Genomic DNA, 17861 nt, shown 5'->3' on the forward strand with positions numbered 1-17861 from the left:
GTTTATCGTTATTTATTCCAACAGTTCTGTTTTTTTTTAATATTTTCCATAAGTGAAAAACTCATGAAATTTGGGATACAAATGTATATATTCCATTGGGGCGATCATTTCCACGGCAACTATATAGAACCGATGCTGATATTATTACATAAACTATATCAGTTGGTTTCGATTCAGATCATTGACAAAGTTTAACATTAGACAGAATATAGTAAAATATAAAAGTGAAGATTATTCGAAACGAAACGAATCGAATCGAATCAGAAGCTATAGGCACCTGTATTTTGATTCAACTGATCGCTGAGCTCTTTATCTTGTAATGATTTGTTAACCACATACAAATATGTAATTATAGTTCTCGTGCATGTACAAGTTGAGAATTATATGGTGCACATTAAATTTAGGAAACTCACTGACGAGTTTTACAGAGCTAGGATATTATCTTTGTCGATCGCAATACGGAAATTCTACTGACGAAGAGCTGATGCTTTACAGATCAGTCTTTATAGAGTTACAGGTTGGGAGATTGAATACTTTAGAATAGAGTCATATGTGTATATGTATGATAAATCAGTTTGTATCATCTCATATTGTATTCATTTTGTGGAATACATTTGGTTTCTCTGCTTTTCTTATTTGCTTTCATAACTGTTATTACATAATTTAATTATTATTTTCTTATTAGTTTTTTGAATACGTATAATTAATTGTGATATTATATGTATATACAATTCGTTCGTTAAAGTAAATTTAAAAAAAAAAAAAGGTAAAAAAAATAATAAAAATGTAGTTTATAAAATGTAAAAAGTTTTATAACAGTTTTTTAGTTTTGTTTTTTAGTTTTCTCTCTTTTTATTGAAGCTTTTGCTTTCCTGCTTTCTTTGATTCATTCTTTAACTATACATAGTATATATGTATGTGTGTGTGTGTGTGTGTTTGTGTGTTTGTTTGTGTGTGTGTGTGTGTGTCATTGTCTGCGTCTCATGTGAAGCATGTTGCCGTCTTGCTCGCTGTAACTAATTCTGTTGGCTCGCTCTCGCTCTCTCCATGCATTCTCGCTCTCTTTCACTTCACAATGTTTGATGATTTGTTGTTTTAAAAAACTGGAAAAATCTTTTTAAGGAAAGACCCCCAGAGGATTCGGAACGAGATATTCCAGCTCCATTTCAAGTTGCTGTTTTGTTATCTTGTTCTTTTTGTAGTGAATAGTGTTTGTTTATTGTTATTGCTGTTCTGTTTGTAGTTGTTGTTCTTCCTAGAGTTAGGCATAATGTTGTTGCTTTTGTTGTTGTTATAATTATAGTTATTGTTGTAAGGTTTCTGGTTGTTGTTGCTGTTGTTGCAGTCATGTTGCTTGCTTAGTTGATTCTAAGACGCTGCTACAATCGACGCTGGTGTTGCTGACGCCGCCGCCGATGTTGTTGTTTCATTTGAATCTAAATGATTCAATTGCTGTTGCTCCTCCTCGGCACGCAGCTTGGCTGCCTCCTTCTCCTGCAGCTGTGCCTCCAGCTCCTCGATATTGCGAAAGATGCGCGCATACTGGAAACGCTCCTGACACTTTAACTTGTATTCATCCGCCTCCTTCTCGCAGTCGCCGAACACATCGCCGTCCCGCAACGCCGTGTAGATCTTAGTGGCCTCCTGGAAATTCAAAAATGCATAAAATTAGTATCTGTTAATACACAGCCAACAAATAACTAAAAGTCATGTAAAGCAACTTAATCAAAACAAAAAAAAAAGAGCTTTCTACTATTTAGTTAAAATAATAATATAGTTTAAAATGTATTTCTTGAAAAACATTAAAGATATTCATTTAAAAATTTAAGTTCAAATAATACACAATAAACCAATAAATAAAAGTCACATAAAGTAACTTAATCAAAACAAAAAAAAAAGAGCTTTCTACTATTTAATTAAAATAATAATATAGTTTAAAATGAATTTCTTGAAAAACATTAAAGATATTCATTCAAAAATTCAAGTTCAAATAATACACAGCCAACAAATTTAATTTAAATAATTTCAAATAAAGCAACTTAACTAAAACAAAAAAAAAGGGCTTTCTTCTGATTAGTTAAAATATTTATAAAGTATAAAATGTATTTCTTAAAAAACATAAAAGATATTCATTCAAAAATTCAAGTTTTAAGCGATCTTTCTTTTGAAATATAATATTCAATAAGTTTGCTTAGATTGTTTGAGATAACTTAATATATCAAAATGGATTTCATACTGAATCATTAGATTTCTTAAAAAGCAAAAAAGGTGGATATTATCCGATTGTTTATATGACAGTTATATGATATAGTGAACTGATTTGCAATAAGATTGATCAGAATTTATGGTACACTACCAAAATCTGTAAGATTGCTTGAGATAACTTAACCAAAGTTATTTGCATATTTATATTTAAATTTTGACGGATCTTTTCCATGTCAGTTTAGAATGTCCCTGTTCTAATCAGTAATATATAGATAGATATAAAGATCAATAATAAATTCTAAATTATTGGCATACGAATATTTGATTTTCAACTGATCGTTCTTATGTTAGTTTAGAATTTTCCTGTTCTGATCAGTAATATATATATATCTAAATCAGTAATATATATATATCTAAATCAGTAATATATAGATAGATATAAAGATCAATAATAAATTCTAAATTATTGACATACGAATATTTGATTTTCAACTGATCGTTCCTATGTCAGTTTAGAATGTTCCTGTTCTGTTCAGTAATATATATATACTTATGATCAGTAATATATAGATAGCTATAAAGATTAGTAATAAATTCTAAATTATTGGCATACTAATATTTAAATTTCAACTGATCGTTCCCATGTCAGCTTAAAATGTTCCTGTTCTGTTTAGATACTTCTAAAAAAAAGGGGTTAAGAGTAGATTTAGATGCATACCTCTAATCGCATCTTGCTCAGATTGAAGTCAGTGATGAGCTTAATGGCCGCATCTCTTTTGCTAGCATCGAGTGCGTAGAGACCACGAGCGGCTTCATATAAATGCATTATGGAAGATGTATGATGCTTGGCAATGAATTCATCGTTCAGCTCCTGTGGCGTCTTGAAGCCTATCAGTTCTTTAATGGCCTTGTCGAGCACCTGCTGCACATGGGGATTGAATGGTTCCTCATATTTCCTGGCCATATCCAAGGCCATCATGAAGCGTATTATGCAGCTGTGTAGCTCCGGATGTGTCGGATCCAATGATCGGACACGTCGTATCGATTGTATCATTAACAATAGCTTATTCTTTCGATAATACACCTCAAAGGCCAGTAAATGCGTATCGATGCGCTCTTTGGCTAATTCCTGCAGCGGTTTCAAAAATTCAATCGCCTTCTCAAGCGGCTCATCGGTGCGCTCCAATTTCTCCGGTATTAGCTCATCCAATTGTGGTGCATCGGGATCCGTCTCCTGATTCGCCTGCTGCTTCGATTTCTGATGCTGTTCCCGCTTCACCTGCGCCTGCGCTGCCTGTGCGCTCTCCAACTCGGCTTTCTTCTTCGCCTTGCGCTGTTTACTGCGCAGCTTCTTCAGCTCCGATGGCGGCAGGTTCTCTGCAAATGTCAATAGGCATATATATTAAACTGGCTATTTAGTGGCAAAGACTACAGTCCACAGAGTTCGACCCTGAACTTATCCGGTAAAGAAAAAAAAACTAAGATTACAAGATATCCTGGTCCAATCACTAAAACACTTAAATAGTTATTAAGTATGCCAAGAGTCTAGTATTTTGCCTATTTGTGATGGCGTCTAAAAATGTATATATCTCAAATATTATCTTTTACTTAAATTAGTGTGCAATCAAAGCTTTCAAGAAATATATACCCTAAATATATTATTATTTTTTATATAATGTGCTTTATTCATCTTCCTGTGATTTGATGCTATTAAAAATTGCATAACTTTCGAGCTAATTATTCTATCAATATAAATTTTTAAATAATTTAAGAACTATGATTTTTTTAATGTTTGTCAACTTAAAATTAAAGTTTGCTTAATTCTCTGGTGATTTTTTCTTTTTTTTGATTTGTTGGGAGCAAGTTCTAAAACATATTTGACACCAAGTTTGGTGAATCTACGGACTTTATCTATATCTACTCGTTTGTTAATGCTGGTTAAGAATATATATTATTTTATGGTCGAAGGTCTTAGTTATTAGCACTTTAAGCTTCCAATTTTAAAGGATTGAGATATTATATAGCTTTACTAATTTTGTAAAAGCAAAATAAATATATTCTTTACATTCTGAGGGCCTTGGTTGCTCTGTCTAGACTTGGAATAAATTCTAAGATAATAATACTATACTCCTACATTTGGTTTGTACTCCAATTTCCCTTTCTACAAACTTAATCGACCTTTTATACTAAGGGTCTAACAATGCAACTTTAAGAAATTTGTTATTACCGATATCAATTTCCTCAATGGTCGTCTCCGATGCCAGAGGCTTGTCATACAGACGAATGTAGACTTCGATGGCACACTTGGCAGCCTTCGAGTAGAACGGATGACGACGCAGCACATCCTCGAGACGAAGTAATCCCACATAGGCACGCAGTGTCATCTTGCGCATGCAATAGGTATGAAAATCAAATTGATCCTCAATGATTTCAGCAAAATGACGATCCACTTCGTGGCACTTCTTTAACGCCTCGCCCCAACGCGACATTCGTTGATAGGCCAATGCGCATTCCGTCTGGAACCACATGCACTGCATCTCATTCAGATTGTCCATGGCCGAGACGCCTTCCCGGGTGAATTTCGCACAGATTTCCTCAGCCTCAATCACCATATTGGCACGCAGCATATACTTGGCGCACTTCGAGTTGATGTACCTATTAAATGGGTAAAATATCATCATTAAACAATTCATAATAAGTTAAAATACAATTGTAAATATTAAGAGTAATTGTTAGTATCAGCAATTTATGTTTTGCTTATTAAATAATTGGGTTTAGCGACTCGACTCGAAGCAAAGCATTTGCTGTTATAGCATCAATAAATTAATAATAAATAAATACATAATTATAATTATAAAGGGCAGTCATAAGTGAGTTCTACACAATTCTGATTTCAGTTATTGTTAAGAGCAGAGTCATATATAAAGTGTGTCCAGCGACTCGACTCGAAGCAAAGCATTTGCTGTAATATTGTTGTATGTTGTATATATCTGGCTAAGTTAAAGTTCAAATCGATCGACCTACCGATCGGCGGTGTCCATGCTCTGTGCCTCCTCGAGCCAAACGTACGCCTCGACGGGATCGCCGGCATGCTTGAAGATGCGTCCCTTCGTGATGAGCAGCTCGATGAGCGTGGGCGTGTGATCGATCGCCGCATTAATGTACTCCAAGGCACGATCCGTGTCGCGCATATAATCATAATGTTGAGCCAGGAATAATGCGGTCCAGACCAGTGCCGATGCCGGCTCAACGGTCACACCCGCGTCCGCATCCTCGCGTGAAAAGTGACCCGAACGTGTCAGATTCTCAAAGTACTGCAGCGTCAGGGACTCAATGACGGCGGCCTTCTCCGCATCCTGATGCAGACTGCGCACATTGACAAAGAGCGGGGGAATGCCCTTGCGCAGACCACGACGCAGATACTCATCGGCCACCTGACGGAACTCCGCACCGCTGGCAATGTCCAGGGGCAGGCGACGTGGACAAAGTGCGCGTGGATATTGCGACTGGAACTCGCGATAGACGGCAACAATATCGCTGGAAGCGGTGACACGACGTGCAGCCATATATTGCTCATAGTAGAGCACATTCTCCGGATTGCGACGGATGAGGGCCTCAAAAATAGGCACCGCCTTCTCCTGCTGCTCCAGTTTAATGTACAAATCACCGACGGTTTCGCGGACAGCCAACTTATCAACAATTTGCGCCTCATACTTGAGCAGATGATCCAGAGCCTGTTGCAGATGCGACGATTCGATGAGTATCTGGTTCTGGTAAAGCAGCAGCTCCGAATGACGATAGTCATGGGCCTCCTGTTAAAAGATACATATATAAATATATATACAAAACAATTGTTTAGATCTTAGCACTTACAATTGAGGTCTGGGACTGGCTAAATGTCTCTAGAATGTTGTTGGCCATCTCATAGTCACCGAGCAGATGATAGCTCATGGCAAACCCAATCCAGGAGGCATGCTGCGAGGGACGCAGCGTGAACAGATGATGACGCGTCTCCTTGTAGCCCTCGCGATCACGCATCTGTATTTGCAGCAGCGACAGATCCTTCAATATCTGCAGATTATCCTTCTCCCATTTCAAGGCATTGCGATAACATTTAATGGCCTCATCGTACTTCTTATCACTGCGCTGCAGCAGTCCATACACATGCCAGCAGACATGGGAGCGAAGATCTCTCCGCAAACCCAGACGCACATACTTGTAGGCCTCCTCCCGACGGCCCAAACCATTGAGGGTTAATCCCTTCATGGCCAGAGTCTCACCATGTTCCGCATACTTGGGATTTGAGAGTATCTGCTTAGCCAGCTTCAGGCCGTTTTTGTACTGCTTCATTTCGTAGCATTTCTACAAAAAAAAACAAAAACAAAACAATAACAATTACAACGCAATCGATTTAACTTAGATCGATTAATAATCGAACCGCCACCCGCTTCCCACTCTTTCCCACTTCCCACACAGGCAGACTCACCAAGTTTGAGGTTATGCGACGAGCGTAGCACAAAACAACAATTTAAGTAAATATTCCATTTGCAGTATAACACTATTAATTCCCAATTGGAATTATAACCAACATTGTTCTTGTTGTGTCTGCTTTTCTGCATGTTGTTGTTGCAGCCAAATGCCAAAAATAGGCGCAACGAAAAAGCACATGATAACATGTGTGTATGTGCGTGTGCGTGTGCGTGTGCGCACACATACATATGACAGTCGAGCGCTTAGAATTTTAGCCGGCAATTAGAGCATTGCCATATTGTTGCTCAAAATACTTTTACACACATTTTGCATATTTTGTTGACTTACCAATAATTTACGAAAGAGCGCAGCCTCCTTTTGCGGCAGTGGATCGCTGGAAGGCATCTTCTCAATTTACTGCTTCTACTACTGCTACTGCTCTGCTTCTTCTTCTTCTTGTTCGGCCGCTTATTCAGCTGCTGAGTTTTGCACCGGATTGAAAATGCTTCCGCCGTTCGCTAAGAGGGAATAGCACACGTTATTTTAATGTAATTACTGCAGCGTGTGAAACGAATTTTTTTTGCCCAGGCACATGCACAAAAAAAAACACACACACACGGCGTTAAATATATATATATATATATTTTCGTTGGGTAAAATACACCGCAAGCACGAGCAAAGTTTCGTCTTGACGGTGAGACAGCAACATCAACGCAATATACACATGCACATGTGCTTGCGCATCGCTGTGAATGGCAAGCAAAGCAATTCGATTTATCACTTTGCACTGCTCCATTAATTAAACTTAAATGTACACATCTGCATTTACACAATAAACTTACAATTTCAGCAGACTTTCTTTTTTTTTATTAATTATACTTTTCTATTTATTTTCGCACAAGAATCACAGCTGTGCCGTGCAAACTGTCCAAGTTGCAAGAAGAAGCAACAGCAAAAGCGAACATGCACTTGTTATATAAAACGTTCGATTTATTACTTAAAATGAATGTAATGCGCTTTAATGGTGCAATCAATTCATATATTTAATGTTTTAATATTAACACACACGTTCTTTCAACACATATAATTAGACAAAATAGCAATTTTCAAAATAATATTGCTTACCTAAACTGACATTCACACAATAGGCGTGTACATCAGCTGTCAAATCTAAAGAATAATATCGATAGCACATTGCAAACTCTTATTAGAAATATCGATGTCTACGCATTGCAATCGCATTATTTGCACACTTCAGGGTCGTTCCTGAAAATGTTTCAAATTGGCTTGGATATAATAAAAATCCAGCTTGAATCTTTTTATGGAATACCCTAATTGTGAAATTAAACAACTAATTTTTTGACTGCAAACTAGAGCTGGATAAAAATCGATTGCTTGTCAAATCCATGTTTCTATTAAATTTTCTGTGCATCAAAATAAATAAAGACAATTAAAAAATTAATTTAAAAAAAGACAAATTTTAAGAGCACTATCCATTATTTAATGTCGATTTTTCGAAAATCATAGATGTTTTAAAAAATTGTCTCGGAAATCGATGAATCGATATTTTTACAGAAATTTATTCAGCTCTACGGGGAATAGTTTAATCGAACTTAACTTATTGTGAACGGGTCGATACAACTTTTAGTAAACAATATGAATTCCTTGGCTCGACTTGGGAGCTACGTTTGCCAAAGTGTGCAAATAGCTGGATGTGGCGTAAGTTGTACTAAAAGCTGAAGTAAATCATATAATTCAATATTCGTGTGCAGTTGCAGCAAGTGCGCACAAAATACGCCGATTGGCGCATGATTCGGGATGTGAAGCGGCGTAAATGTGTTACCGAGCATGCCAAGGAGCGTTTGCGAGTGAATTCACTACGCAAAAATGATATTCTCCCGGTTGAACTGCGCGAGGTGGCCGACGCTCAGATTGCCGCATTCCCTAGGGACTCGTCGCTGGTGCGAGTGAGAGAGCGTTGCGCACTTACGTCACGATCTCGCGGCGTTGTCCACAAATATCGGCTGAGCAGAATAGTATGGCGTCACTTGGCGGATTACAATAAGCTGTCGGGTGTTCAGCGTGCCATGTGGTAGATTTTTAGCCCCGCTTTCATTTATAATTCTTTAAAACCTATTAAAATAAATGTAAATTGAAATCATGTCACAGCTGTTCCATATCAATTAGAGATGGGTTGTTTGGTTCTGAAAAGTTCAAATGAGCGGGTGATTGAAATGAACGAGTGAACTTATTCAATCTTTCATAAACTATTTAGTTTATTTTGCTCAGCGGGTCCGTTGCATCACTAAAAAAATATAAGAAAATAATTTGCCTAGTGGGTTGCATGTAACCAATTTTTTTTTATTTTTTCAACACGAGTCATTGAAATTCTAAGAACCACTTGAATTTTATAATGACAAGAAAGCGCAGTTCTGTTTGCAATTTTGCATATATTGCAAGGCCAGTTAAAGTTTTAGTATCCTAAAACTAGCAAGCATTTATTTTATTTTCTAATTATAAGCATTAAATAAATTTTTCTATAGAGGAACGGTTGTGAAACCAACTGAATAATGAAATTATTGACTAAGCTCACGACTGAAAAATGAGCGAGTGAACTTATTCAGCACATTGAACTAAAAATCCCAACACTAATATCAGTTGTTAATCGCCTATCGATGGCTCGTAGCACAGCTGTTCACGACTATTGTGAATCGCTTATCGTTTACGATGGGCAGTTTGTTTACGTGCCTGCCGGTGAATTTGTTTACTTCTTTGAAACGCGCACAAAAATGAGCAGAAAATCGACTAATAAACGGCAGCCACTAAATTTGGTAGATTTTAGTTTTCTGGATCACAAAGCGCAACTAAGTGCACAGCTGCACGTGAAGAGTCGCCATCAGTTGAGTCTCGTCGAGAACGAAGCGGACTTCTGGCACTTTGTTAACAAATATGAATCAATGCTGCGCAATATTGGACAACCGGTGCTGCCGCCGCTGCTCAGCGAGCGGGAGCACTCCCAGCCGCAGCCATATCACAAAAGCAAACACTTGGCGCTGCAGCTGGACGAGAAGTCGCTGCGTCACGAGAACAGCAGCAACAGTAAAAATGAGTTGCAGTCGCAGTTTCAACAGTTGGTGCTCATCTACCTGGACTTTAAGCAGAAGGAGAAATTCAATCGCATCAAGAAACTGCGGCAGGCACAACGTTCTCTGCCTATAGCACGCTTCAAGCAGGATTTACGCAGCTCCTTAGACGCAACGCGTGTCCTCATTGTGGCAGGCGATACAGGGTGTGGCAAGTCGACGCAGGTGCCACAGTTCCTCTATGAGTTCGGCTATCGCAGCATTGGCAAGCGAATTACTATCTATTTTTATTAATATGTATTACTAACAGGCATCTTGAAAAATTATCCAACCAGAAATAGAAGATATACATGAATTGAAAAATCTTAGATATACCACAAGTACTTCTCGATGGAGTGTCCTGGAAACTGGATAAACATTTATTTTGAATTGAGACAAATTCTTGTTATCTTTCACAAATTATTTGTCTGTTATTTTGTTTAAGGATCATAGACCTGTTTTGAAATTTTTCACGTTGCATTTTGACTTAGTATTTAAAAATGATCCTTTTTTGCTTTATTAGACTTTAATTCACCAACTCGGAATAAATTCAACACTCTAAATGATTTTGAAATTAAATTAGAACAGGTTAAAGATTTTCACCTCCGCTAAAGCTTGTCGATACTGAAAACCGGAACAATTTTAAGTTATTAATTTGTATTATATTATTTTAAATCTTATAACCTTAACTGTCTCTGAATGCATATGTAAATCTCTAAACTGAAATCCTCTCCAATCTCTTGTAGCCTGCACCCAGCCACGTCGTCTGGCGTGCGTGTCGCTATCGAAGCGTGTGGCCCACGAGCTGCTCGATGATTACGGCAGCAAGGTGGGATTCCAGATCCGCTTTGAGCGCAACAAGACACAGCGTACGCATATACTCTTTATCACTGAGGGATTACTGCTGCGCCAGTTGGCGTTGGCCTCCAATTTGGAGCAGTACGATGTGCTCATACTGGACGAGATTCATGAGCGTAATCTCTTTGGTGACTTTCTGCTGGGCGTGACCAAGTGTCTGCTGCGTGCCAAGCCCCAAATGAAGCTAATCCTCATGTCGGCCACCATCAATGTGGAGCTCTTCCATGGCTTCTTCAAGGAGGAAGGCGCACGTCTGCTCCAAGTGCCAGGTCGCTTGTTTCCCATCAAATTGCGTTACATGCCGCCGCCAGCGTTGGAGCTGAAGGCGGGTCAAGCCACCGCTGGCTCCAAGCGAGCGCAGAGTGCGCGTCTCGATCCGGCGCCATTTATTCAGGTGCTCAGCCTGATAGATCAACAGTATCCCAGTGAGTAGCTGCTATCCTTTTCTATTTACAATATTACCCAGACAAGAATAAAAAAATATTCAATTTAAAGAAACTAAAAAAATATGTATGGCAAAACACGGAAGTAAAGACTAGGAGATTTATATATGTTATGATAATAATAATATTGCCTTGCCAAATTTTCCTAATTTTGGCTTCCTTTAAACATTTTTTTTTTCTAATTACAAGCTTCCCTGTTTTGTGCTGCCATCATAAAGCGATTGTTTTTTAATAAGATATTTTGATTTGAAATTTTTCGAATTTTCGTCCTGCCAATTTTTTCATATTTTAGAAACATAAAAATAATAATGTCGGAAAACTGACGAAAATAAATGTTTTTAGCTTAATTTTTTTTATATGCAGCACTAATTTTAAGTCGAAATAATGATCAAAATCGGGTTACTTTTGACAAAGTTATGTGAGTTTGAAGTTTGTTAAAACTTTAAACTGCCAACTTTACAAGTCGAATTTTTGCCAGTTTTGGCATGATTTTTGTTACAAAAAAAAATTAACTTTGCTAAATTGAATGCAACCTAGCAGTTGAATACAAGTGAAAACTCAAAATTTAAAATTTTGAAAAAATTATTTGTTTCAAAAGGACGAAAAAAAAATATTTTTTTAAGTTGGTAATTTTTGTACGCAGAATCAATTAAGTGACCAAATAATGATCAAAATGACATTCCGCATATAAATCGGGTGACTTTTGACAAAGTTATGCGGGTCTGAAGCTTGGTTAAACTTTGAACTGGCTACTTTAAAGGTCAAATGAAGTCAGTTAGCTCAGTTATTGGTTAGGGTTCCCTGTTCAAGAGAGTTGTTAATATCGTTTTGAAATCCTCTGCAGCTACGGAGCGTGGTGATGTGCTCATCTTTGTCAGCGGAGTCAACGAGATTGACAGCATCTGCGAAGCTGTGCGGGAATATGCAACTCAGCAGACGCAGTGGCTGGTGCTGCCGCTGCACAGCGGATTGGCGCTGGCGGAGCAGGACAAGGTCTTTGACTATGCACCCGATGGCATGCGCAAGTGCATCGTGTCCACGAACATTGCGGAAACATCGCTGACCGTGGATGGAGTGCGTTTTGTCATCGACTCCGGCAAGGTGAAGGAGATGAGCTACGATACCAGCTGCAAGGGACAGCGTCTCAAGGAGTTCTGGGTCTCGAAGTCATCGTCGGAACAGCGCAAAGGTCGCGCCGGACGCACTGGACCAGGCGTGAGTCCATGAATACCTATTAAATAGCCGAGTCATCTATTATTATTGATCATTTCCTTTCTCTCAGGTTTGCTTTCGTCTGTATACACAGCAGCAGTTTGATGCCTTCGAGGCGTATCCCACGCCGGAGATCTATCGTGTGCCGCTGGACACGATGCTGCTGCAGATGGTGTCTATGGGATTGCCGGATGTGCGCGCCTTTCCCTTCATTGAGGCACCGGAAACGGAGCGCATTGAGCAGACGATACTTGGACTCAAACAACATGTAAATTTTAATTGAGATCTCTTTTCACTTGATACCTTAGTTAGACCCCGTACTTAAAAAAAATACAGGAGTCTATTTAGTTTGTTAAAGAATATGTGCGTAACAGGCAGAAGGAGGCGTGGCAGGCCCTAAAAAGTATAAATATTCTTGATCAGCGTCGATTTAGCAATGTCCGTCTGTCTGTCTGTCTGTTTGTCCGTCTGTCTGTCTGTAGGAACAATTAGATCTCAGATACTTTAAGAGCTAGAGACACCAAACTTGGTATGCAGGCTCCTCTCTATTGCAAGCAGATCAAGTTTGTTTCAGAACTCGGCCACGCCCCCTTTAACGCCTAAAAATCGACATAGAAAATTGCATATTCACAATATCTCAGAGAATAGAAAAGCTAGAGACAAAAAAAATGCATATGTAGGTTCCTCTATATTGCAGGCAGATCAAGTTGAGTTCGTTTTTTTGGATTGGACAACTATATCATACAGCGCACATAGAAACAATCGGTCGAAAATCAAGTTTTAGTATGAAAAACTTCTTGGTTTTATGAGATATCGTAACCAAACTTATAGAATATGCATATAGCTTGGTTTAATATATTCTATCTAAAGCTGGTTAAAATCGGACTACTATATCATATAGCGCCCATAGAAACAATCGGTCGAAAATCATGATTAAGTTTGAAAAACTTTTTGGTTTTATGAGATATCGTAACCAAACTGATACAATATGCATATAACTTGGTTTAATATATTCTGTACAAAGTTGGTTAAAATCGGATTACTATATCATATAGCTCCTATGGGACCAATTGGACGAAAATCAAGCTTTAGTATGAAAAACTTTTTTGTTTTCTGAGATATCTTAACCAAACTGATAGAACATGCATTTAAGTTAGTCTTATAAATCCTGAGCGAAGTTGGTTCAAATTGGACCACTATATCATATAGCTGTCATTGAATTAATTAGTCAAAAATGTAATACAACACTCAAAAGAAGGTCATCAATTCTTCTGCGTGTCAAGCATCTAAGAATTTTTAAATGTTTATCTGTCTTAGACTTTTCCATAGTAAGTACGGGGTCTTCGACAGTCGAGTATGCTCCGTCCATCTAGTTTAATCATGATAAATCCTACATTGCAGTGCGCACTTAGTGTGGATGAGAAGATCACACCTTTGGGCAGCTCGCTGGCCAATCTGCCCGTGGAACTGTCCATTGGCAAGATGCTGCTCATGGGCTGTGTCTTCCCGGATGTGGAGCAGCTGCTCACGCTGGCCGCCATGCTCAGCGTACAGAATCCATTGACGACACGCGCGCACACGGATCAGCGTTGCGAGCGGGAACGTCAGCCGCTGGAATCGGATCAGGGTGATCTCTTTACGCTGCTGCGCGCCTATCGCGAATGGCTGCAGCTGAAGATGTCGCGGGAGAACACCAGAAAATGGTGTCATCGTCTGGGCATCGAGGAGCAGCGTTTCTACGAGGTCTGCAAGCTGCGTCAACAGTTCCAGCGCATCCTCGAGAGCTGCCGCATGGCGGCACCAACTGCTGCCGGCTCCCTCAGCAGCTCCGAGCGTGCCCGTCGCCATGGTGAGCTGCGTCAGCTCAAGGCGCTGAAGCGACGCCAACGCTACGAGCAACCGCGTCAGCGTAAGCTGCTCAAGCATCAGCATGGACTGCACGATCAGCAGGATGATGACCTGGATCAGGATCCCGGCGAGGATATGCGCGATGTGGACTTTCGTCTGCGTCACGATGCCCGTCAGCTGGCGCTGCTGGAGCGCTCAGCGCGTCTGGAGCGGCATCGGGATGTGATGCTGCTCAAGCTGCTGCTCGTCAGCGGCTTCTATCCACAGCTGGCCATCGCGGATGAGTTCAACTACTGCAAAGGCGCCGGCCAGCAATTCTTTCACACTCAGCTCAAGCCCTTCATCTCCATGCATCCGAATGCGCACTTCGCCAAGAGCTATGAGCTCCTAAAGCTCGCCGAGAGTGATCTGCATGCCAAGCCCGATTATTATACGCCCAAACAGCCGTTGAGTGAACGCCATCAGCTGTTGTGCTATCAGTGAGTTTTCTCCATTTCACAATTGCTCTTTGGGATAGTTAGGAGTAGGTAGAAACAGAGAGATAGACAGGATGATATATACAAGTAGTGGAAGGCAGGGAATAATACCGGAACAGAAACCGTAACAAAAATCAAATTATTTTTCAAGAGAAAAAACGTTTTTACCGGTACGTTTATGGTATAGTTGCTACATCAAAAAGTTTACCAACTTCCAACTGTCATAACTTTGGCAAAACTTAATCGATTTTTAAACGGAATGTCATTTTAATCATGGTTTGGCATCTTAATTAATTCTGCATTTAAATTTAATTTATTTTGTAAAAAAAATTATTTTCCTTCAAATCTTGGATTTCATGATAAGGGTCCCCCCTTTAAAATTTTGAAAATTTAAAATTTTAAATCTCAAGTTTTCACTTTTAATCAACTCCTTATAAGGTAATTAGCGTAAAACAACACTTTAAATTTGATTCTGAGACCTTTCATTTTTCTGTCAAAAATCATGTGAAATTGAACAAAAATTTTGACTTGCAAAGGTCAAAGGTCTGACCAACTTCAAAATTCCATAACTTTATCAAAAGTAAACCGATTTTCAAGCGGAAAACCATCATGATTTGGTCTCTCAATTCATTTTGCATTCAAATTTTATTAAATTCGTTAAAAAAAATATTTTTCTCTAGATACGACAAGATATTGATTTCGTTGCTAAGGGTCCCCCCTTTGAAATTTTGAAAATTTTAAATTTTAAATCTCATGTTTTCACTTTTAATCGACTCCTTATATCGTAATTAGTATAAAACAACTCTTTAAATTTGATTTTGAGACCTTTCATTTTCCTGTAAAAATCAAGTCAAAATTAAGAAATATTTGACTTGTAAAGTTGCTAGATCAGAGGCTTGACCAACTTCGAACTGTCATAACTTTGGCAAAACTGACTTTCAAGCGGAATGTCATTTTGATCATGGTTTGTCATCTGAATTCATTCTGCATTCAAATTTTGATCATTTAGAAAATTTTATTATTTTCGACCATCATAGCCACGGTTTGATTTCAACGCTAAGGGTCCCCCCTTTGATATTTTGAAAATTGAAAATTTTTAATCTCAAGTTTTCACTTCTAATCGACTCCTTACATCGTAATTAGTATAAAACAACATTTTAAAATTGATTCTGACACTTTTCATTTTTTTGTAAAAAATCATGGAAAATTGAACAAAAATTTGTACTTGTAAAGTTGATAGGTCAGAAGCTTGACCAACTTAAAACTGTCATAACTTTGTCAAAACTGAGCCGATTTTCAAGCGGAATGTCATTTTGATCCTGATTTGACCCCAAAATTCATTCAAATTTTATTAACTTCGTTCAAAAACAGTTTTTTCAATGCTAAGGATCGATACTATGCTACCTATTGATCCTCTGGCCAGTTCCTTTAAAGTAGTCAGACAGTCTAGAAAGAGTTTTAGGTTTTTCAATCGCTACTTCGCGAAACTTTGCAGTTCTTTCAAGAATGGGTTTCCCTTGAAGTTGCCTCCAAGGTGAAAATCAGTTTGATCGACTGATCAGCAAAGATCTCCGCCTGGAATACACTATAGCAGTTTAAAAGGCAGCTTCCGATAGGACTCCAGTTTAGCTTTCTTTATCCGTCTTAAATCCGTCCGTATTAATTGCCAGCTTATTCGTGTCCATCTTTTGCTGCCTAGATCTATAGATCTAGATCTATATATATATATGTTCCTTGAAGTTTCCTTTTAGATCTAGATCTATAGATTGTTAAGTTCCTTGAAATTTCCTTTTAGATCTAGATCTATAGATTGATATGTTCCTTGAAGTTTCCTTTTAGCTGACTAATCTTGAGTTGCCTTTGAAATTGATTTGTGCAGATCCCTGCTGGAGACTGCCAAGCCGTATTTGATGAACTGCATCCGTTTGCCGGCGGCACAGACGCTGCTGCTCTTTGGCTATGCCATCGATACCAATCTGGGCGTCACGCGCGTCGTCTGCGATGGCTGGCTGGGATTGGACTTTCCGCAGCCGGGCAGTGGACTGCAGTTGCTCTCACGCGCCATTGAGCTGCAGCGACGCTGGAGCAGACGCCTCTATGACAAGCTCAATGGTGAGTGCTTCAATAGTCACAAGCTATATTTTACATAATTCCTTCCTTTCCGCTTTCTTAGAGCTCAATGGCAGTCAGTCTGCTAGTGTGACAGCTGCTGCTCCGGAGAGAAACGACACTTTGTGGCATGATCTGCTGGATTTCATGAGTCTGGACATTGTTTATAGCATCAAGCGGCTGCTGCCCGCCGATCTCAAGACTTTGTACACACGTTCTGCGCCGCCAGAGCGACTGCAGCTGTTGCAAACGAATCCGTTTGCCGCCGACTTTCCGCTGAGCGTGAACAGCGAGAAGGGAGGACTCAATGTATCCGAGCATGTGGTTTATGGCTGCCTCGCCGAGCTGCCCTGGACACTGGCCATGGAGGCAACACTGCAGCAGCAGCCCTGGCATTGTGCTCACTGTGACTTTCAGCTGGAACAGTACGATGTGCCCGACCAGCTGCTGCATCGCTTGGAGTGCCAGGGAAGCCGAGAAAGTCGACGGCATGCAACTCCGGAAACGAAGGAAACTGCAGCAAGCAGCAGCAGTTCCCGGGATGCCAACTATCACTGTGAGAGCTGTGGACGCTCCTTGAAGCTGTCGCAGATCGATATACTGCGTCATCGTCGGCAATGTGTGGGCAACAAGTGATTCCCCCAACTGATGCCCTAAACAACTCCAAAGCAGCATGCCCAATATAAAGGGACGACAGTGTAGAGCTAAGTCGATACAGTCAATGCGTTAGAGCAGTATAGCTAGCTGATTGAAATTGCAGAGTAACTGCTCACTCTCATCTAATTGTTATGCTCAAAAAAATAAAAAAAATAATAAGCTAACAAAGGAAATAAACTTTGCCATTCTGTTCATAGATATTAATTATAATTAATTAATATATCCAAAAAAAAAAATACAAATAATTATATATTATTCTGTTGGAAAAAAAATTATACTATTGATTTCATTTTTTTTCCCATTTAATATGGTATATATTTCAAATTGATTTTACATTAAGATATTGACAATGATTTTTCAATTAATATTAAAAGGATTTTTGCTCCAGCAGCTATGCAAGTTTGTTTCAAATTCTTTCACATTTATATATTATAGTATTTCCATAAAATACTTGAATAGTT

At 39.0% G+C, this 17861-nt stretch overlaps 3 protein-coding genes across 4 annotated transcripts; 2 read left to right on the forward strand and 1 right to left on the reverse strand.

Moving 5' to 3' along the window:
- Positions 1–855: 855 nt before the first annotated feature.
- On the reverse strand, positions 856–7868 carry LOC117782213 (N-alpha-acetyltransferase 15, NatA auxiliary subunit). 2 transcript variants are annotated; one of them, XM_034619244.1, is made up of 7 exons: positions 7801–7868; positions 7024–7193; positions 6079–6567; positions 5230–6017; positions 4433–4860; positions 2924–3582; positions 856–1644 (listed from the first exon to the last, which is right to left on the reverse strand). In XM_034619244.1, the coding sequence occupies exons 2-7, from the start codon at positions 7078–7080 to the stop codon at positions 1369–1371; spliced, it is 2697 nt and encodes an 898-aa protein (XP_034475135.1). In that variant the 5' UTR covers positions 7081–7193; positions 7801–7868; the 3' UTR covers positions 856–1368. The 2 variants fall into 2 exon arrangements, with proteins under 2 accessions (XP_034475135.1, XP_034475125.1); XM_034619234.1 differs by lacking the exon at positions 7801–7868 and having other exon boundaries at positions 7024–7395.
- A 384-nt stretch (positions 7869–8252) lies between these two features.
- LOC117784429 (28S ribosomal protein S14, mitochondrial) lies at positions 8253–8836 on the forward strand. Its single transcript, XM_034622168.1, has 2 exons — positions 8253–8394; positions 8448–8836. The coding sequence occupies exons 1-2, from the start codon at positions 8332–8334 to the stop codon at positions 8769–8771; spliced, it is 387 nt and encodes a 128-aa protein (XP_034478059.1). The 5' UTR covers positions 8253–8331; the 3' UTR covers positions 8772–8836.
- Positions 8837–9410: 574 nt separating this feature from the next.
- On the forward strand, positions 9411–17630 carry LOC117787176 (probable ATP-dependent RNA helicase DHX34). Its single transcript, XM_034625629.1, has 7 exons — positions 9411–10023; positions 10544–11080; positions 11943–12313; positions 12381–12578; positions 13712–14637; positions 16514–16746; positions 16808–17630. The coding sequence occupies exons 1-7, from the start codon at positions 9465–9467 to the stop codon at positions 17377–17379; spliced, it is 3396 nt and encodes a 1131-aa protein (XP_034481520.1). The 5' UTR covers positions 9411–9464; the 3' UTR covers positions 17380–17630.
- The last annotated feature ends 231 nt before the right edge of the window (positions 17631–17861 follow it).

Source organism: Drosophila innubila, chromosome X (genome assembly GCF_004354385.1).
Source record: "Drosophila innubila isolate TH190305 chromosome X, UK_Dinn_1.0, whole genome shotgun sequence".
In the NCBI taxonomy this organism is placed as follows: Eukaryota; Metazoa; Arthropoda; class Insecta; order Diptera; family Drosophilidae; genus Drosophila; species Drosophila innubila.